This window comes from Somniosus microcephalus, chromosome 11 (assembly GCF_052327205.1).
Source record: "Somniosus microcephalus isolate GS21.2 chromosome 11, FLI_Smic_1.0, whole genome shotgun sequence".
NCBI lineage: Eukaryota > Metazoa > Chordata > Chondrichthyes > Squaliformes > Somniosidae > Somniosus > Somniosus microcephalus.
Window position 1 is genome coordinate 170,335,415 of NC_140997.1, and position 22,884 is coordinate 170,358,298.

Sequence of the window (22,884 nt, forward strand, 5' to 3'; positions counted from 1 at the left end):
TTTTGTCTTTGGACCAGCAGTCCTTCTGGTCATGGTTAGTTCTGCCGCAGCGATAACATTTTGCAAATCCCCGTATCATTTCGTGGGTGCCGTATTCCTGTGGTTTTTGTTGAATTTCTGCAGCTCCCCTGGCTGCTGCTTCATACGATACTGCCACGCTGAAAGCCTTATCTAGCGTCAGCTCTTTTTCTGCGAGTAACTTCTTCTGTGTTCCTTCACTCAGGAGTCCACAGACAAATTTGTCCCGTAGGGTATCTGCCAGTCCTGCTCCGAACTGGCAGTGCTTTGATAGCTTGCGTAGTTCCGTAAGATACTCAGCATTGCTCTCATCTTTGTGCTGAGTTCTCCTGTGGAATTTAAATCTTTCTGCTATCAACAGCGGTGCAGGGTTTAAGTGCTCCTGTGGAACAGCAACAATTTCATTAAAACTCTTCGCCTTCGGTTTGGCTGGAGTAATCAGATCCCGCAATAGGCCGTACGTTCTAGCGCCCATTACGTTTAGCAATATTGATGCCTTTTTCCCCTCCGCTATTTCATTTGCCTCGAAATATACCTCGACTCTTTCCACATACGTGGTCCAGTCCTCTAATGTATTATCAAAAGCAGTGATACAGCCAGTCTTCGGCATCTTGCAAATCTAAAATGGCGTCTCCCGCGCTTTGCCTTCTTCCCCGATTTTAACAAAATGGCGCCTCCCGCGCTTTGTCTTCTTCCCCACTGTTGCTAGCACTGCTTTCCACGGTTTCCTGCACATTAAATATTAATTTGTTTTCTTTTATTATCTTCCCGTCGTGGAGCGGACCCTCTGGGACACTTCCCTCCCTCTTCTGAGGTCCGAACGCTGCCCAGCTTCAAAACACCGGCCGCGCCCTGTGTGCTCCACCCTCTCTCTCTCTCCTTGCTTCCCGACTCGCTGCCCGGCCCCGTTGAAAGGCCACCCGATCGAGCTTCAGTCCGCCGCAGCCCAGGAAGGATCAGAGCACTCCCTGCCACCAGCCCGATTAGCTGGGAAACCACGGACCGAGGAACCCAGCCTGGCTCTGGAAAGTCGCTCCTGCAAAGCCTTGAACCCGATGATTGACGGTCGACGCCCGTTTCTCGAGTTTCAATGGCCTCTATTATTTTTTTTCTGGCTCCGACCTTCAACAACGTCGTCGGAGCTGCTGCTGAGTTGCAGGTAAGTTCGTTTCTTTACTCGTCGCCAGTGTTAAGTCCGTGAATGATTTAGACACGGACTAGCAGGAGTGAAACAAACAGATGTTTACTGGTGGAAGTCCATAACGAATCTAAACAACAGAGGCTCTCTAGCGCCTTTTATACAGGGGTGGTCACTGCCGGTACTGCAGTCTGAGACCAGTTATTCTCTTAAAGGTACATACACAACAGCACACATGCCAGACAATGTTCCCCCTCATTTTCTTTTAGGTGCGTGGCCCCCTTCAGGGGCAGCGTGGCCCATTCACAGGTTCGAACATGTCGCGAAACTTAATATTGGAAAAGCTGGTCCTGGGCTGCGCAGCTTCGAGCGAACGTTGGTGTCAGAGTTGTTCACACATCTACATCGGTGGACTTCTGAATCCATATCACCTTGCCAGCTGGCTGAGCAGTCAATCACCACTGCTATTTCCTCAGCTGGCAAAGTACGACTGAATAGAGGACCTGAGTATGTAGCAAAGGAAGAACTTGCATTTATGCAGTGCCTTTCATGACCTCCGGATGCTCCAAAGTGTTTCACAGCCAATTAGGTATTTTGAAATGAAGTTACTGTTGTAATGTAGGGAAAGGCAGTGGCCAATTTGTGCACAGCAAGGTCCCATGAACACCCATGAGATAAATGACCAAATAATTTGTTTTGCTGGTGTTGGTTGAGGGATCGTTGTTGGCCAGGACACCAGGATAAAATCCCCAGCTCCTCTTCAGATCTTCAGGATATGGGATCTTTTACAGTCTACCCGAGAGGGCAGACGGGACCTCGGTTTAACGTCTCATCCGAGTGATGGCACCTCTTGACAGTTCAGCCTTCCTCAGTACTGCAGTGGAATGTCAGCCTCTGCTCAAGTCTCTGGACTGGGGCGTAAACCATTACCTTCTGATTCAGAGGCAAGAGTGTTATTACCGAGCCAAGACTGACACCTAGGAACCTCGTATCCCGTAACTAGAAATTCATGACTCATAAAGGGTCATTTAGAATGCCATGAAGGTTCACACCACATGCACTTGTTCACTAAATAATGTAATCATTTGATAAACATCTTGTTATTCTTTTGTTGTGCAGAAGAGGAGACATCATATTTTAAAAACTAAGTCTAAGTAAACATTATGCCATTCTGGTGCATAACTCTAAAGGCAAAACAAATAGCAGGTTCTTAATTGTAAATATGTCCAGTAGAACGTTATTATGGATAAATATATACCTCACTTGAAGCTCTGGTCAATAATTCCCTTGGCGACCTGTCTCCCTGGTTGCATTATCTCATCTCCTTTTGCTGGCACCTGCACATTATTGTACCTAATAACAGAATTGACTGTACAGAAGGAGGCCATTCAGCACATCAAGGCCCTGATTTTCCCGGAGCCGTCGGGCAGGGTTTCAGGCGGACGGGGGCTGAAAAAAATCGCAGAAATAGGGGGTCGCGACCCCCCCCCCACCCGATTCCCCGCCCCGCCCGACTTTCGCCCCCGTCTTTCAGCGCGACCCGAATCAGTCCCGCCCGCCGCAGGCAGGAATGGTCGGCGGGAGCCTAATGACCAATAATTGGCATGTTTAATCCTATTTTCAGGGGCCCTTGGAATTTTCAGCATTTCCCCACGTAAAACACGCCAGGTGGGAACACCGCTGATGAAACCTGGCGTGAACAATGTCGGCTTGCTTGCTTTCAGCTGCAGGTCAATCAGGACCGAAGAGATCTAATCAGCCAGCATTTGTAGGCTGCAGGACCTTGTTGCTGAAGGCTTGGGGCAACTTGTTGAAGGCTTAGGCACAGCTGTGGAAGGTTGGAGCCTCACACACTTCTCCAGTGTGAGCTCCTGGGAAGCCCCTCTCAGCACCCTGACTAAGCGCCTCCTCAATGGAGGCATCTGCCAGAAGCATGGGAGGCCTTTTGTTCCTTCCCTTCTTGGCATTAGAGGATCTCCAACAGCACAGGAGGCTGCAGCAGATCCAGCAGCAACAGCAGATCCAGCAGCAACAGCAGATCCAGCAACAACAGCAGCACCAGCAACAACAGCAGCAGCAGCAGGAGCGACAGGCTGCGGCTCACCCACCTGAGGAAGCACAGGCCAGAAGGGGCCAGCGCATGGAAGGCCGTCGGTGCAGGAGATACCCCCCAAACAGGGTCATAGAGTCATAGGGGGGAGAAATTGGGTGAGTAGCGCCACCTGTTAGTGCCTAAAGAGGCAGTCAGTGGCTGTAGCGCCACTGGCTGCGCCTCCCGCGATATTCAGCAGGGGCGCTAATGGTGGCGTTAGCCTGTTGCGCTGTGCCGCCACCGATGACGTCATCGGTGTGCGCAGCACCCCAATCGCGCCCCGATCGCGATATTTGGTAGCGAACGCCGCTGTTGCGCCGTTCGCTACCCGTGCCCAGTTCATGGGGCCTTACTGCGCCGGCAGAGGCGCAAGTTAAGGTGGAGGTGCGGGGCGGCCGTTTTTTTTGGCGGCCGCCTGCCAGCACCTCCGTCCCTGGCCTCCAGATCCCGCCCGCACCCCCCCCCCCCCCCGCGGCTTTGCCGGCTGTTTCCCGAGAGTTCGGCACTTCTCCACGGTGCTGGGCTCTTTTGCCGGCACTCGCGATCGGGGTTCGCGCTGCTGCAGACCCCTCCCCCTTAACAATGGGAGGAAGGCCTGCAGTACCGCAGCGTGCCGTGCCGCAGCGTGTGGCGCTGCGGCACGTTGCGCTGCGAAATTCACTTTCAGCGCCCTAAGAGGGACACGGAGGGCCTCGAGCCGCGCCCTGTCTCTCTCTAGGGGCACTGAGGCTGAATATCTGATGATCGCTACTGCTCCGAACGCTGCGCAAAAATCTGCGCCCAGTCGAACTTGGCGCCAGTTTGGCGCCTCACCCCAATTTCTAGGCCATAGAGTTATACAGCACAGAAAGAGGCCCTTCGGCCCATCGCGTCTGCGCCGGCCATCAGGCCCTATCTAATCTAATCCCATTTTCCAGCATTTGGTCCATAGCCTTGTATGCTATGGCATGTGAAGTGCTCATCCAAATGCTTCTTGAATGTTGTGAGGGTTCCTGCCTCTACCACCCTTTCAGGCAGTGAGTTCCAGATTCCAACCACCCTCTGGGTGAAAAAGTTTTTCCTCAAATCCCCTCTAAACCCCCTGCCCCTTACCTTGAATCTATGCCCCCTTGTTATTGACCCCTCTACTAAGGGAAAAAGTTCCTTTCTATCTACCCTATCTATGCCCCTCATAATTTTGTACACCTCAATCAGGTCCCCCCTCAGCCTTCTCTGCTCCAAGGAAAACAACCCCAGCCTGTCCAGTCTTCCTTCATAGCTGAAGCGCTCCAGCCCAGGTAACATCCTGGTGAATCTCCTCTGCACCCTCTCCAAAGCAATCACATCCTTCCTATAGTGTGGCGACCAGAACTGCACACAGTATTCCAGCTGTGGCCTAACCAGCGTTTTGTACAGCTCCATCATTACCTCCTTGCTCTTATATTCTATGCCTCAGCTAATGAAGGCAAGTATCCCATATGTCTTTTTAACCACCTTATCCACCTGTTCTGCTGCCTTCAGGGATCTATGTACATGCACACCAAGGCCCCTCTGATCCTCGTACGATAGCAAAATACTGCAGATGTTGGAAATCCGAAATAACAACAGAAAATGCTGGAAAAACTCAGCAGGTCAGGGAACATCCGTGGAGAGAAATTTGAGTTACGTTTCGGGTCGAACCCTTCTTCAAAACTGGAAAGAAAAGAAAATAGATCGAAGGCAGGGCTGCGATCGGACAAAAGAAGTAAAAGAAACAAAAGCAGTAAAAGAGACAATAAAAGGTATACGAAGCTAGACGAGATGGTAATAGGCTGAGATTAGGTGTGAAGTGTACTGGCAGGGCAAGAGATAGCTGCCAGGTGTGAGAGAGAAACAAAAGGAAAGGGGCGGGGGGGGGAAAAGGAGTGGAAAAATTACAAGTGAAAATGTAATAGGGGCCGAGGTTATGATCTGAAATTGTTGAACTCAATATTGAGTCCGGAATTGTGTATTCCCTTGCCTTGTTAGTCCCTCCAAAATGCATCACCTCACACTTTTCAGGGTTAAATTCCATTTGCCACTGTTCCGCCCATCTAACCAACCCATCTATATCGTCCTGCAGACTGAGGCTACCCTCCTCGCTATTTACTACCCCACCAATTTTTGTGTCATCTGCGAACTTACTGATCATACCTTTTACATTCACATCCAAATAATTAATGTAGACCACAAACAGCAAGGGACCCAGCACCGATCCCTGCGGTACCCCACTCGACACAGGCGTCCAGTCACAAAAACAACCTTCGACCATCACCCTCTGCCTTCTGCCACTAAGCCAGTTTTGGATCCAATGTGCCAAGGCACCCTGGATCCCATGGGCTCTTACCTTCTTGACCAGTCTCCTATGCGGGACTTTATCGAAAGCTTTACTGAAATCCATGTATACCACATCCACTGCACTACCCTCATCCACACACCTAGTCACCCCCTCTCAAAGTTCAATCAAATTAGTCAGACATGATCTTCCCTTGACAAAGCCATGCTGACTATCCCTGATTAATCCTTGCCTCTCCAAGTGGAGACTAATTCTGTCCCTCAGAAATTTTTCCAATAATTTCCCTACCACTGATGTTAGGCTAACTGGCCTGTAATTCCCTGGTTTATCCCTACTACCCTTCTTGAATAATGGTACTACGTTAGCTGTTCTCCAGTTCTCTGGCACATCCCCTGTGGCCAGAGAGGTTCTGAAAATTTGTGTCAGAGCCCCTGCAATCTCCTCCTTTGCCTCACACAGCAGCCTGGGATACATCTTGTCCGGGCCTGGGGATTTATCCACTTTTAAGCCTGCTAAAACCGCTAGTACCGCCTCCCTCTCGATGCTAATATGTTCAAGTATATCACAGTCCCCCTGCCCAATTTCTATGTCTACATCGTCCTTCTCCATAGTGAACACAGATGCAAAAAATTCATTTAAAACCCCACCTACATCTTCTGGCTCCACACACAGATTGCCACTTTGGTCCCTAATGGGCCCTACTCTTTCCCTAATTATCCTCTTGCCCTTAATATACTTATAAAACACCTTAGGATTTTCCTTTATTTTGCTCGCCAGTGTTATTTCATGTCCCCTCCTCGCTCTCCTAATTTCTTTTTTAAGTATCCCCCTGCACTTTTTATACTCCTCTAGGGCTTCCTCTGTCTTTAGTCCTTTGTATCTGCCAAAAGCCCCCCTTTTTTTCCTAATCCATTCTCGTATATTCCTTGACATCCAAGGTTCCCTGGGCTTGTTGGTCCACCCTTGACCTTTACGGTAACATGTTGCCATTGTACTCTCTCAATTTCCTTTCTGAAAGACTCCCATTGCTCCGATGTGGATTTTCCTACAAGTAGCTGATCCCAGTCCACTTTGGCCAGATCCTGCCTTATCATATTAAAATCGGCCTTCCCCCAATTTAGAACCTTTATTTCCGGTCCATCTCTGTCCTTTTTCATGACTACCTTAAACCTCACCGAATTATGGTCACTGTCACCAAAGTGCTCACCTACTAACACTTCTACCACTTGCCTGGCCACATTCCCTAGAATTAGGTCCCGTACTGCCCCCTCTCTTGTAGGATTTTCTACATGCTGGCTCAAAAAGCTCTCCTGGATGCACTTTAAGAATTCTGCACCCTCTAAGCCTTTCACACTCTGACTATCCCAGTTAATATTGGGGACATTGAAATCCCCCACTATTACCCTATTATTTGCACATTTCTCTGAGAATTGCCTATATATCTGTTCCTCTATCTCCCCCCTGACTGTTTGGGGGCCTATAATACACTCCCAGCAAAGTGCTTGCCCCCTTTTTGTTTTTAAGTTCTACCCATATGGCCTCATTAGAGGAGCCTGTTAATATATCATCCCTCCTTACAGCAGTAATTGACTCCTTAATTAATATTGCGACACCCCCTCCTCTTTTACCCCCCACCTCTGTCTTGCCTGAAGATTCTATACCCCGGAATATTGAGCTGCCAGTCTTGCCCCTCCCTCAACCATGTCTCTGTGATGGCAACAATATCATACTCCCATGTGTTCATCAACACCTTCAGTTCATCCACCTTATTCGCAAGACTCCTTGCATTAAAATAAATGCCATCCAGCCTTGCCCTACTCCCTTGTGCCGTTACATATTTGCTCTGCCTTCCAAGCTGACTTGTTTTTTCCTCTATATTTGGCTGTACATCACCCCCTATTACAGCTCCACTCTGTATCCCATCCCCCTGCCAAGTTAGTTTAAACCCCCCCCCAACAGGGCTAGCAAACCTCCCCGCAAGGATATTTGTCCCGTTCTGGTTCAGGTGCAACCCGTCCGACTTGTACAAGTCCCACCTTCTCCAGAAGCAGACCCAGTGATCCAGGAAACTAAAGCCCTCCCTCCTGCACCAACTCTTTAGCCACGCATTCATCTGCTCTATCCTCCTATTCCTATACTCACTAGCACGTGGCACCGGGAATAATCCAGAGATTACAACCTTTGAGGTCCTGCTCTTTAATCTGCTACCTAGCTCCCTAAATTCTTGCTGCAGGACCTCATCCCTCTTCCTACCCATGTTGTTGGTCCCAATGTGAACCACGACCTCTGACTGTTCACCCTCCCCCTTCAGAATGCCCTGCAGCCGTTCAGTGACATCCTTGACCCTGGCACCAGGGAGGCAACAAACCATCCTGGAGTCACGTCTACGGCCACAGAAACGCCTATCTGTTCCCCTTACGATAGAATCCCCTACCACTATTGCTCTCCCACTCTTTTTCCTCTCTTCCTGAGCAGCAGAAGCACCCCTGGTGCCAGGAAGTTGGCTGCTGCTGCCTTCCCCTGGTAAGTCATCCCCCTCAACAGTATCCAAATCGGTATACCTGTTTGAGAGGGGGATGGCCACAGGGGTCCCCTGCACTACCTGCCTGCTTCTACTGCTCCGCCTGATGGTCACCCATTTCCCTTCTGCCTGTGCAGCCCTTACCTGCGGTGTGACCAACTCACTAAACGTGGTATCCATGACCCTCTCAGCATCGTGAATGCTCCAAAACTCATCCATCCGCAGCTCCAGCGCCTCAATGCACTCTACTAGTAGCTGCAGCTGGATACATTTCCGGCACACATGGTCGTCAGGGACACCGGCAGCATCCCTGATTTCCCACATAGCGCAGGTGGAGCATAACACGGGGCTGGGCTGTCCTGACATGACTTACCCTTTAATTAATTAAAATTAATTCAATACCACCAATTAAAGATATACTCTAGGGCGCTTGTATGGCAGAAGTCCCCGCGACACCAGAGAGACCCTAGTAAATATAAACCGCAGAATTGAAGTTACCTTACAGCTAAATGATATATTTAAGGGCTCTGGTTTACAAACAAACTATAAACCACCGAGTTTAATTTTAAAAAGAGAGAAATACTTACCACCCAATCACTTACCTGCTATTCTGGTGACGTCACACTGTAAGAAAGCCCGCGAAAGTGAGGTTTTATACTCTCCCGGGCCTCGGCTCACTGGTCCCTCCGCTCCCGACTCCAAGCACTGTAAGAAAGCCCGCGAGAGTGAGGTTTTATACTCGCCCAGGCCTCGGCTCACTGGTCCCTCCGCTCCCGACTCCAAGCACTGTAAGACAGACACAGGGTGAGCTACCTCAACATGACTGAGCAGCAGTGCCAGAGGCGACTGCGACTTTCGCGAGAGGTAGTGACTGACATCTGTGCAATGCTGCAACAAGACCTGGAGCCCAGAGCACCAGGTCGACACACCTTACCAATGGCCATCAAAGTCACCACCGCACTCAACTTTTATTCCTCAGGCTCCTTCCAGGGATCAGCAGCAGACATGAGCGGCATCTCCCAGGCAGCCGCACACACTTGCATCAAACAGGTCACTGATGCCCTCTTTGCCCTCGCGCACAATCACATCCATTTCACCAGGGATCGTGCAAGTGTGAGGGCGCGAGCGATTGGATTAGCTCAGCTGGCAGACTTTCCAAGGGTGCAGGGCGTCATTGACTGCACACATGTGGCCCTTAGGGCACCCCACCGCAATCCAGGAGTTTTTGTCAACCGCAAGGGCTTCCTCTCCCTTAACGTTCAGTTGGTGTGTGACCACAAGAAGGTGATTTTGCATGTTTGTGCCAAGTACCCTGGCAGCTGCCATGACTCCTTCATACTGCGCCAGTCTACTGTGCCTCCGCTATTCAGTCTGCCAAATGAACTTCAGGGATGGCTACTTGGAGACAAGGGCTATCCCCTGAGGACTTGGCTAATGATGCCGTTGAGGAGACCAGCCAGCGAAGCTGAGGAGCACTACAACTCCAGCCACATTTCCACCAGATGCATTATCGAGCAAGCCATCAGATTGCTGAAGATGCGCTTCAGATGTCTCGATAGATCAGGGGGAGCCCTGCAGTACTCATCAGCCAGGGTCTCCAAAATCGTTGTGGTATGCTGTGTGCTTCACAACATGGCACAGCGTCGTGGCTTGCCGATTCCGCAGGACCGAGAGGCTCCTCACAGAGCCTTCTCGTATGAGGATGATCCTGAGGATGATGCTGAGGAGGAGGAGGAGGGGAACGAGCATCCTGCAGTGGGCCGCCAACCAGCGGCACCAGTGCGCGAGAACATTGCTGGGCGAAATGCAAGGCAGATTTGCCTAGCCTGGTACATCAAACACTGCAGCCTCACTGCTTCTTAACTGACCATGGACAGTGGCCCATGCCTGCGCATTTCTACCTATTTGACCAGCTTGCTTACATCTGTAAGTTATCCTAAGGCCTCAATGTGATATCCCCATTCGCCAAATGACAGACGCCATAACTGCTGCAGCTGCCACCAGATTTTTTATGTCCAAGAAAGTGACGGCATTAAAAATATTTACAAGACTTTTCACCCAAGTGACGACCCTTGTGATTAGTGGTGCTTCATTTTTCTCTTACGTGTGCTCCTACGTAGTGCTACCCCTGTGGCTTCAGCAGATGTGGAGGCCCCTTGCTCACTTTCCTGCTGCGCCTGTCTCGACGCCTTTGGCGGGTGTCCTCTGGGGTGGCGAGCCTGTGAGGGCTCGCCAGCAGTCTGCTGCTCCTGCGGCTGTGCAGGGCTTGAGACTCCTATCTCACTGGGGTGTGGACTCCGGCGGGGCTCTGACTGAGGGCTCTGAAGTGGCATGGATGTGCGAGCGTGTGGAGGGGAGCCCCCACTTCCTTGAGGTGTGCCAACAACCTCCCTCTCATGGGTCAGCTCCCCCTCAGCCCCTGCAAGTGGCTGGAGAGCACCTTGCTGCACATCAGGGGGGCCATGGGGACCCGTCTCTGTACTGGAAGTCCTAATCAGAGGGACTTTCATGAAGATCTGGACTCGGTGCTCAATAAATGCCCATCGCTCCTCAAGAGATGTCATTCTATTCAGAGCACTCACCATGTTTCCGATACCCCGGCGACTAAACTCCTCCATGGCTGCAGCCGTCCTCCCCTCGGCTGCAGCCCTCCTCTCCTCGGCTGCAGCCAGCATTGCCACGGAGGTAGCCATCCTTTCTGTGGTGATGCTTTGACGCGCCAATGACTCCAATAAGGCTCTGCTCATGCTCGCCATGGACTCCTCCATTCGCTCCACACTCGCAGCGACCCTGGAGACAAAACCTGCTAGAGACTCCTGCATCTGTGCATGGAGATCCATCACCTCCTCTCTTGCGGATGGACCCAGAGGCATAGGGTCGACATGCAGCTGAGCTGAGCTGGCAGAGCCCTGCGCCCTCCGACGAGGACTCTCCACTGCTGTCCCTGTCTCCACAATCTGCTGATGCTCACTTGTGAGCTATGATACACCAGGTGACAACTCTACTCTATGTCCCGAAGGTCCCCCCGAGGTGTGAGTGTCTGCGCTGGTGCTGGGTGCGCTTACTTCTGCTGATAATGCGCCCTCAGAGGCTGGAGCTTCCTCTGAGGAGTCTGGCTGCAAAGCCTCTTCCTCCTGGGCAGTGGCGGCGGGCGCTCTGGATGGTCCTGTGGGGGAGTAAAGGAAAGAGTTAGAGATGTCATGCCAAGGCTACTTGCACATTGGATTTGGCAGATGCTCATAAGTCCAAATGATGTGGCTTCAGAATTATATCAGCAACTCATGCTATGTCAATGAGAGAGATGGGAAACTTTTCTGTCACCAGCTTGCGGGCTTGCTCCTGTCTCTCCTGCCCCAGCTTCCGCAGGCACATCAGCCCCAGCAATCTCCATCACTGCTTCCTCCCAGGGGGTCAGGTGGGCGAGTGAAGGTGGTCCTCCTCCAGTCTTCGCTCGTTCTCTCCTATTTTGAGCTCTCTTTTCCTGCAATGAGGGAGACAAGTGGAGTTTGAGTGAGAATGAAGGAGTGAGTGTGGAGATTGCATAGCAAAGATACTTAGAAGGAGACAAAGATGGTGTGCGGCTGCAAGACCAAGGGCCCTCCCTGTGTGCTGGCAGTTGCGTTACAAGCATCAGAGTGAGAGGCAGTGTGAGGGCTGCATGGTGGAAGAGTTATGTGAATGTGAGCATAGATAGAGAGAGAATGGGTAAGGGTGCATGGATATGACTGTGAAGTTGGATGTGGAGGAGGTGATAGCTGAAGCTGAGTGCTGTTGGGGAAAGGCAATGGGGAGCAGACTGAGGGTGATGGGAACTTCATACTTACTTTTCCTATGCGGTGTAGGTCATGGACGCACTTCCTGCACTGCATCCTCATACGATGGGTCACTCCCACAGAGTTCACCTCTTTAGCCACCTGCATCCAGGCAGCCCTGGTCTCTTTGGGAGGCCTCTTCCTCCCTGAGATAGGGAAGAGGACCTCCCTACGGGCCCTAACCCCATCTACCAATGTCTGCAATGATGTTTCGTCGAATTTTGCGGCAGCGCGGCCTCTGCCGCTGGCAGCAGCTGGTGCAGGCTTCTCTGCCATTCTGATAGACTGGATGGGAAACCGGCAGAGGTTGAAAAGCTTGCTGGACACTTTAAAAGCACCACGAATGATGACATCATACTGTGAGGCTTTCTGACTGGAAATGGACAGTTAGCAAGGGTGCCCACATGCTGGAACTTAATTGGCCACTTGAGGGAAAATTGCGTGCAGCAGGCTGACCCATTTATATTCGGGTCGGAACCTGACATTCGGGGAACCCAAAAATTTCCCGCGCGATCGGGAAATTCGGGGCCCAAGTCTTTGCCAGTGTTAGCTCTATTTTTCCTTTTCAGTTCCTTTTGTACTTCCATGCCTTACTGCTACACCTCATTCAGGTTCATGATGAGGCCCATTGTCATGCAGTATTCTGCAGCATGCATTATACCGTTACAATTTCCTGTACCCTCATTGGGGAATATTGTAAGATCCCCACGTCACACCCCCACCCCCGCCCCCATGACCAGTCCAAGCATCTGAAATATTGCTGTAGCACCCCAAATGTTTTGCTTCCCTGAACTAGACAATTTCATTCACTTTGCCTCCAATTTCCACCCTTCCCTCACCTTCACATGGTCAATCTCTGACTCTTCCCTTCCCTTCCTCGACTTCTCTGTCTCCATCTCTGGGGATAGGTTGTTGACCAATATTCACTACAAGCCCACTGACTCCCACAGCTACCTGGACTACACTTCCTCCCACCCCGCCTCCTGTAAGGACTCTATTCCATTCTCCCAGTTTCTCCGTCTCCGCCGCATCTGCTCCGACGATGCCACCTTCCACACCAGTGCTTCCGACATGTCTTCCTTTTTCCTCAACCGAGGATTCCCCTCTACCGTGGTTGACACGGCCCTCGACCATGTCCGTTCTATCTGCCCCTCCCTCCCGGAACCACGATAGGGTTCCCCTTGTCCTCACCTTTCACCCCACCAGCCTCCACATTCAACAGATCATCCTCCGCCATTTCCGCCACCTCCAAAGTGATCCCACCACCAAACGCATCTTCCCCTCCCCTTTCAGCATTCCGTAGGGACCGCTCCCTCCAAGTCACCCTAGTCCACTCCTCCATCACCCCCAGCACCCCTTCCCCTTCGCCTGGCACCTTCCTGTGCAAGCGCAGGAGATGTAACACCTGCCCTTATACCTCCCCCTTCCCACTGTCCAAGGCCCCAAACACCCCTTCCAGGTGAAACAGCGATTTACTTGTACTTCTTGCAATCTGGTATACTGTATTCGCTGCTCACGATGCGGTCTCCTCTACATTGGGGAGACCAAACGCAGATTGGGTGACCGCTTTGCGGAACACCTCCGTTCAGTCCGTAAGGGTGACCCCGAGCTTCCGGTCGCCTGTCATTTTAATTCACCGCTCCATTCCCACTCGGGCCTCACCGTCCTTGGCCTCTTGCATTGTTCCACAGAAGCTCAACGTAAACTCGAGAAACAGCACCTCATCTTCCGATTAGGCACTTTACAGCCTTCTGGACTCAATATCGAGTTCAACAATTTCAGATCATAACCTCGGCCCCTATTATTTTTACTTATATTTTTTATCCACACCTTTGTTTTGGCCTTTCCCCCCCCTTTCCTTTTTCTCTCTCTCCCACATGTTAGCTGTCTCCCATTCTGCCAGTACACTTCACACCTAATCTCGAGCCGTCTTTTGTCTCCACTAGTCCTATCACCATCTCGTCTCGTTTTGAATACCTCTTAATGTCTCTTCTCTTTTGTTCTCTCCCAGCCTGGCCTCTTAATCTATTTCATTCCCTGTGCCTCTTTAGTCTTGATAAAGGGTTTTGACCTGAAACGTTGACTCTAATTTCTCTCCACGGATGTTGCCTGGCCTGCTGAGTTTTTCCAGCATTTTCTGTTGTTATTTGCTATATGAGGAGCCTGGTTCAAGAATGCGCACTTTTGTATCTGATCCTCGCTGGGCTATGGGTGTTGTGCAGGGTTGTCAACGGCCATGGCTGCACCGTGTAGCCTGTATTTGAGATGCTGGCTTTCCACCTTTTCTTTCAAGTGCTGTGTAAAATGTGATTACTTCAGAATTAAAGCATTGTACATACTCCCTGGCAAGTGGGAATTGACTGGTGTAATTTCCTGGCAGTGGGTGCATACAATTTGCATGCTGATGGAATAATGTCCTTGCCTATTTACAGATGCCAAAGGATTTTTGGTAGGCTCACAAATGGCTGCGAGTATACAGTCAATAATGCCTAGTGCCTTGGTGAAAAAAAGCAATGTGGTTAAACTATAACTGCTTCTCTTGCCGCTGCTTGTAATCCTTACTGAGGAGTATGTAAATGGTTGCAGGACAACACAAGCCTTCAATTGTGTCCTTTCTGCAGCAGTGGTTGGCAAAGTGGCTGATTCCTGTGACATCCACTGCGGGTGTCTGGAAGGACGTTATGGCATGAAAGTTTAGGGGATTGGCAGCCTTCACTGCCACTGGTTGTGCAGTGCAAATGATTGACTCTCCTTTGCAGAATATCATAAACAAAATGGCACACAAAAGGGCCAGCTTCCTGCTGAACCTGAGCCTCGCAATACACTGCAGCTCTGTGAGGTCTGGACAGCTGCTGCTGTTTTGGGTGATCTGTTCCCTGGAGGAGTTTGTTCTGTGAGTGATGCACTTCCACAGTCTCAGTGTTCCAAGGACTCCCTCTCCTCAAGCGCCTGCTATACTTTGTGGTAACCAACGCCTGTGTCTGCGATGTGGGGATGAAAACTGCGCAGCATTAATCACTTCTGACAGTGTTCTGGTGAACCTTTTGAAATTGTTCCCTTCATTCATAAAATGAACTCACAAGTATGACTGAGAGTAATGAACCATATTGTTGTATTTAACTCACCATGAGCAAAACTACACAAATTTGTCCTGATTGACCTTTAACTAGAATGTAACAGTACAGTACATAAGAAACAATTTTATATAGGCTAACTTTCGTAAATACAAGTTAACATGAGAGCAGAGAAAGAAATGGAAGAAAAATACAGGAATGTTAACTGTCAGTCTTGCTCATTTGTTTACTTGTGTCTACTTTTTTGTTCAACTTTACTTTTCAGAATAAAATATAAGGTATGGAATTCTGGGGTGGCGGGAGAACAGCATAATCCCAAATGAAGCGGAAGGCTGCAATTTGGGGCAGTGCCATGAACCGCTAGGTTGCCACCCTTACAACTTCCGCACTACATTGAGATAGTCGGGGGCGGGTGGCGCGTGGTGGGGAGGTTGGGGCGATCTTCTCAGCCCTGCTCCCATTATGTCAGCAGCCAGCTTTGGTTACATGATTGGGGCATTTCCAGGCCATCCTGGTAACTGCACCCAGATTGCTCCTAAAAGGCCCAGTGGATCCTATGCATTATGAGAGATGGCATGGGTTCCGATCTGGGTTTCCTGAAGACTGAAGAAGAGCGCAATAGTCAATCCCTGTGGTACTAGGGGAAAATTTTGTAGGATTTTATATCTTGCCTTCCCTTTGGAGTGATTCAAACCTTGGGTGCCCCTTTTCAGAGCGGCATCTTGCTGCTCCAAACTCTGCCTCTATCAGGATAGGTATCTGTTCCAGAACTGGCACAAGCCCCTGCTCTGAGTATTGAAATATCTCTATCCCTGGGATTTGAGACAGGTTCAATGGCAGAAGATGGTGGCAACCAGATATCCTGCCTCACTTTATTTATGCCCCATCAAGGCTTTTTGCTTGTAAGACCACTTAGGAGAGTCATTTTCAACTTTCACTGCCTGGGCAGTAACCTGGAAGAATGGTTTGCCTACCCAAATATCATCCCATTGAAACCAATGGGTACTACAACGGGCAGGCAATCCGCTCCCCAGGTTACTGCCCAGGTGGCAAAGTTGAAAATTACCCGTAATGTTCCTTAATTGGCACAAACAGGCTTAGATGCAATGTCCACACTTTTATTTGATGATGACAATAAATGAATAACTACTTTGGAGGATGTTACATAAGGCAAGCCTAATCTTGACAGTCAATGATTCAGTACCTCTTAATTAAATTTGAAATGTCAATATTTAAATTATGCTATATTAATGAAAAATGAACAAGCACGTTTTCATGCAGTATATAACCTATCAATTTTACTAATGGATCTTAATGACAAGATACTTGCAAAAATATTCTTTGCTTCATTATTTTAAACTTATAAATTCATGATGAAAATGTGCCTGCCATTAAAAGCCCTTGAATGATTTGCAATGACGCTTAATGCATAATTTTAAACTAATCTGAGAAATACTTAGGAAGTATATTGTCTTTTGCTACATTACGTCAAATGGTGGCAAATAGTTGGTTCACACGTATTTTTGTTGTCACTGACTAGAAAGCATTGGTATCTGATGCGAAAATAACATGCAAATTCCAGTGACTGTGAGTACAATACAGATATTTCTGAAAGAGTCGCCAGTAATTGTGTTAGATGGTTGACCAAACATTCTGGCTGGTCCAAAGGAAATTACAGCGGGTGTTTTCCATAGATGGTGTTTCTATTATGTGACGTAAAAGGCTGAAAAATCTGTGCAAGTGCTGTACTAATTAGTTGTGGTTGTTAATTGGTATTTCTGTTGGTTACATTTATTAGTAGCAAGTGCTTCCGTCAGCAGTGACGTGGGTTTACAGGATGGAAACTCGAAACTTTCGTGACTCCCTGTAACTCAAGGATTATGAGTATATTATGACACCCTAATCTTGAGCAGTCTTCCTACGTTTCTACTGTGTGGCGTTTTGCTAAATAAATATCTTTGTTCGACAATCAATGAGGAATGCTGACGGGGAAACGACATTCTTTTCTCTGTATCCTTTTGGTTTGGCTTAAGTCCAGGTAATTACGTAAAATTAAAGGGAAGAAATCAGATTATTAGGTCCCCTGAGTGAGTACTAATGAGCATCCTCAACACCCGCCTCCTTTTATGCAAAGCAATAGTCTGTTATAGGATTTACAATGCAGACCTGACAATAGAACAGCATGTATGTTGCTGCTCATCAACTGACACACTTCCACTTTGACATACAGACATAGTACATCATGAAGCCCAGATAATGGTATCATTGTGTTTTAACAAAAAAAGGCAGAGGCAGACTACGCAAAGCATGTTTGTTATGCTCGCAGAGAGGAGGAATATATTTTTAAGCAGTGCTACAATAATTTTAGAGAGTTTCTTTTAGCGAAACAATTTAGAAGATACTGGTTTCTGAAAGTTTAGTGAGAATGAATGACACCTTCAATTCTTGAACAAGTATTGTCTTCATGACTATGTGATCAGGAAACATTTTTATTTATCTTTACAAACACGTGGCATGAATCAAATTAAAGTATTTAATATCACAACAATTGCATGGTTTTCTGGCTACTTCCTTCCTCAGGCAATAAAATGTTTGGAAGCATGTTATCTGCCCTACACCCCCCCCCCCCCAAAAAAAAAACCTCTGTGGTCCTCTGTCTCCGACTTTATGCATCCCCTCTGCCCCCCTCCCTTCACCGACAGTTGACAGCTGTGCCTTCAGTTGCCTATGTCCCACTCTCTGGATATTCCCTTCCTAAGTCCCACTTTCCCTCCTTTCTAGACCCTCCTTAAAACCTACCTCTTTGACCAAGCTTTTGGTCACTCTTCCTAATCTTTTCTTTGGCTTGACATCTGATTTACACCTTATACCTTGGCACGTTTTCCTACATGAAATGCGCTATATATGTATGCAAGTTGTTAATGTAAGCAGTGACCCTTTATTTAATCTGACTTAAGTGGGTATGTAAAGTTTGTCGCTATTCATTGCAATTAAACTGCTCAGATTGTGTCTGTTGCATTCAAGTGGTAGGAATACACAGTTATGAACCAAAGTGTTTGGGGTGCAACATAATTGAAAACACAAATTATGAAAAGGTTAACTGGTCTCAGCCACAGTGGTAGTAGAGGTGCTAGCACTGGCCTCAACATCCTTAGGCTAAGGAGGGGAAAGTCCGCCAGCATTCCTGCCCTGATCACTGTCTAATATCCCTGCAGGAAAGTGTATGTGCATGAATGTGAAGTGAGGACAGATTGTCCTTGGATGTGATGCTTCCCAAGATGGAATAGCCTACTGACTGTCTTGGCTCGCTCATGAAGAATGGTACTGGAGGGTGCCTTTGGAACTGACTCCCACATGAGTCAGTGCCTTAATGAAAGGAGGGATAAAACAGGAGGTGGGGGACGACTGTATTTTCTAATTCCATGCTGAATCTTTTGGGGACCTCATGAGATGATAGTGGCACTGATGAAAAGGACTGCAATATCACTTCTGTAGGGAAATCATTTTCTACATTCCATTCCTGTTTGCCATTATGTTGTGTAAAAGCAGCATTCCTCCCCAGTTGAAAAGTAACAGGAATTTCTTCTTCCTTCCAAAAATTATTTTTTAATTTTTGGTGATGACTGTCCTGGAGCCCCACCACCTCTGCATGGTACAGCACCATGTCCCTACCCCTAGCAACCTGGCACAGTTTCCCCTAAGGTGGCACAGAAGCTGATGGGACTGGATGTGCTCCACTTAAAAAAAATAAAACACCATCAGAATGAATTGGATAAGTAATGGTTTGTTTATATTTAATCCTTTTTCTAGTGTTGATGTGTATACGTCATGGAGAAATCCATTGAGCTTTGAACAAAAGAGTTAAATAGGACTGCTGCGTTAAGTAGCATAATTCTGCTGAGTTAGTCGGTGCATAGACAAATGTAATGGTATTTCCTAGCATGCACATGTCCAGTGAAGGTCTCCTCGTTGTGATGAATCAACAACAGATTCACTTGGTGTGGGGACCCTGCCGTACCCCAGGATGGTGAGTCTGAGTGAGCAGACATTAACTTGTAAGCAGGAATTGCTGTGGTAAAAAAAGTACGTGTAATATTTCATAAATAGAAATTATTTATAGTAAACTGAAATTGCATAATAATGTGCCTAATAAATTGAAATATATCATTTTTATAATGTAGTATTCAAGTCAGCCTTGTAATTAACCTCTGACCACAAATCTGCTTTTAGATAAATTGCTTTACTTAATTTTACACAGTTAAAGCATAATGAAGCCAGCAAAGAACGCAAGTGAGGAAACTGCCATTTCTTTCTAACAGTCAGGCGAAGCTAGACTTTAGAAATAAAAGGTGTTAATATTTGTCACAATGTTTTGCCATAATAGAGCAGTTGATTCTTAATTAGGGAAATTTCATCTATCATAGTCAACAATTATGACCTCCTGTATCATGGCTTGTCATGAATAATCAATGAGGGCTGATTAATATGCATGAGCAGCAGTCTATATAGTGTGCGCTGAAGCACGATACAGCAGCTTGACTAAAGCAGAGCAGGAAGCGTGTTTCAGAGTGAGCAACTGAGAGAGAGAGGGGAAGGGCCAGTTGCTGTCTGTGACCTGGGCTGTCGCTGCTACCAGTGTGATTTGTCTCAGCTGAAGTGATTCACCTAGGTTACTTCAAGTGACATCCACATGAATGACAGTTAACTGAGGCGTTTTAAGAAAAAGAACTGGACAAGGAAGGCTTTCTATCCATACTTTTCCAACATGGGGTGCAACTTGTGTTCTCTGCAGAAAAAGGAAGAGCAGTACAAACTGCTGTATGAAGTTTGCCAGGTAATCATGGATTATCAGATTTTTCTTTGCATATGTAGTAGGACATTAAACTAGAAAAGTCTATTCATTGCCTGTTCATGCACACTTTAAACTGGTAAGTAGATGGACAGTTGTTGATGCAAGCAAGATTTTCAGACAGTCATAACCTTATTTTTATAGTCTTTATTATTCAGTAGTAGCTATTGTCTTCCTTTTTTTCATTTTTATCTGTGAGCATTTAGAGCAATGCTAGCATTTGCTAATCTTAAAATTATGTAATAAGGTACCATTTAATTGGGATTTTATTGATGTGTAGCTATGTTGACAATCATTGTAGGGGATGATGTATAGGTAGAGTGCAAGTATATATGTCTGCCTGTGTATTTTGTAGATTTAACATATTGCGGAAGTCAGTGATTCAGTTTTTTGTTTTGGTGGAGTCCATGAAGTTTGGCATATACAAGTGCATTAAGCAATTGAGCAGCATGTCCTATAATAGTTATTAATGTACCGGGGATAAAAATGGCAATGCCAGGTGAATAGTAAAATCTGGATTATTTCTCTCACTGTGCTGTTCAGTTTTCGAGTTTGTGTCTTAATTTTCTTTAGCAGATTAACTCTATAACAGTTCCTGGGTCTAATATGGAGAGAAAAATGGTTGGTGTACAGTTACAGCTCTTAAGATACTTGTACATCAGTTCAGACCAAGTTTATTCTGCCCCTTATCTACTGCAGTGTCTATATAGCAACAGTGGGGGGCACTGTAGCTCAGGCTGGCAAATAAGACTGACACTTGTGTTTAAAGTCTGCTTTACATTGTCTGAGTAAAAGCTTCCCACCTATTGAAAATGTTACAATGCTGATGCATTAATAATGGAAATTTACATGTGTTCTCTTCTGAATGTCCCAGTCATTCAGAAATCAGATTTTATGTTTTGGCTGCAAGTTTAGTTAATGATGAACATATTTGAATTAATCTTTTACTCAGACTAAAAGTTGCCATATACACCTATAGTATAGAAGGCACAGGAGGCAGCACAGTCTCTTCCACTCCATCCTGTTTTTGGTTAGCTGCTGCACCTCTTCACAGCTGATACCAGCTTCTTGGAGATCCCTTTCTGCATTGCCTTGCTAGAATATCCCTGAGCCCAAGATTAAGTCAATTGAGGAACTTTTGCTTCAAAAGTTGACTTACTGGCAGGCCAGTTCCTTTGTTCTTTCTTTGACCAAACTCAGATAATCGCAAGTGACTATCTTGCTCATATTTGATGTAAAAATATGAAGCTTCTCCCTGGAGCTTTGTCATTGGCCAGGTTTCAGTGACAAACAGTAAGGTGGATAAGATTTTGCCATTGTCTGATATAGTATGATCTTTATTTTGAAGGATAATTTAGTATTTGTGCTGATGTTATCCAGTTTGTTTACAGCACTAACTGTTTTGCCAGCCTGAGCTGATAGTCCCAACTCATTGCCCAATGTTATTGGTTTGTCAATAATACTTTATCATCCATATAATCTCAGTGTTTACTGTCCCTACCTGAGCGCACTATGCTCTTTGCTTCTGTACATTAACACATCTGACACATCCCAAGTTTTATTCCAAATCACCATCTTCTATTTTTAACACAACATTCCATTCCATCATATAGCTCCTCTGTGATGTGTATAATCTAAGGAAACACATAATAATGTCAAATTTTGCCAAAGTATAAGTCTGTCTAGGGAATCAAAAGCTTTTTCAAAATCAACAAAATTAATGATGAAGCTGACATTTGTTCAAGGCTTCTCCACGATACTGTGGAGTACAAAAAGTTAATCATGACTTAATCTTCTGTTTCTAAATTAATCCTGTTCTTCGTACGGTCTCTTATCTGCACTCTTGCTAATCCTATTCAGCAGCATGATGTTAAATACCTTTCTTGAGACTAATAGTAAAGTTGCCCCCACCATGCAGTATGATATGTCTCCCTTTTTGGTAGCTTTGTTATGAGACCGTTCCTCCAGTCCATGAGATTCCTTTGTTGTAATCGTGTTTGATTGGTTAATTGTTCCTTTTACAATTATAACTACCAAGTTGACAATTTCTGCTGATTTTTTTTGCCAGCTGCCACTATTTTTCCAGTCTGCTGCTTGTTTATCATTTCCTTGACTTTTTCAAGTTCAAATGGCCCTAATTTTAGCTCGGGTTCTATCATTGTTATATCTAGAATCTTCACTTTGCTTATGGGTCAGATTATTCAGAACTTCCTGAAAGTATTCCTCCACCAGTAATCGTATAATTCTTCTGTATTCAAAGTCAAATCTGCTGATGTCTTTTATCGAGAGCAACCTTTGTCCTTCTCTGCCTGATAGAATCTTTGTTATCTTGTATAGTCTCAACACTGTGTTAGGGCTAGAAAACGTCCCCCTTGCCTGCTGCTTGCTGTGCTTCTGTAGTTTGACTATCCATCCAGTTCCTCTTGTCATTTCTTGCATTTTCTTTTGAAATCCTTATCCTCATACACTTTCCCCATTTCCTTTCTTTCTGGGTTCTGGCAACTTTCAGCTTCCATCTTCAGTCTTCTCTTCTGTGTTCTGTCAGTAATCAATTTTTGTCTTTTGCGACTTTCTTGGTCTGTATGTCGAAGGTTACCCAGAGGTCTTCAATATTCTAAAGTTCTGTATTTCTGCTACAAAACTACTGCTCAATTTCGAGTCCTTTATTCTCTCCCAGGTGAATTATCTGTTTGTTCATTTTGTTTGCATGCACTGACTTTGAAAGTACTAGTTAGTGGTTACTTCTTAAGTATGAACCTCTGTACATCCATAAGTTCATCATGAATTAATGCCTGGCATAGATGAGAAGTACATATGTACAAATGTTCACAAATATGACTCCAGGTAACGTCTCCCTTTATTTCCCAGTATTTTATATAGACTGTGTTACTGTGTAAAACTGTTGCACTGTGTTAAATAACCCTTCAAGTAAACCTTAAACCTGAGTTAGCAATGACAACAATTTAAAATTCTGAAATGTATATATTTTTGTTTTCCTTTTTATTCCTACCTGTAGCGATTGTGATTGCAACAATGCTAATGCTGGTGAAAAAACCTGTGCTATCCTGCTTATTATCTCCCTGTGGA

General features: G+C 46.7%; 1 protein-coding gene across 3 annotated transcripts in view; it reads left to right on the forward strand.

Moving 5' to 3' along the window:
- The window catches only part of pdzrn3b (PDZ domain containing RING finger 3b), a 512,314-nt gene that overhangs the window by 347,659 nt on the left and 141,771 nt on the right, over positions 1–22,884 (forward strand). The window contains exon 1 of one of the 3 annotated variants that reach the window (XM_086001421.1): positions 19,525–19,782. The exons of the other annotated variants lie outside the window; for them this stretch is intronic. Within the exon in view, the coding sequence (XP_085857547.1) occupies positions 19,714–19,782 (69 nt within the window). The 5' untranslated portion in view covers positions 19,525–19,713. Of the gene's footprint in view, positions 1–19,524; positions 19,783–22,884 lie in introns of those variants that run through there. 3 annotated transcript variants of the gene reach the window in all.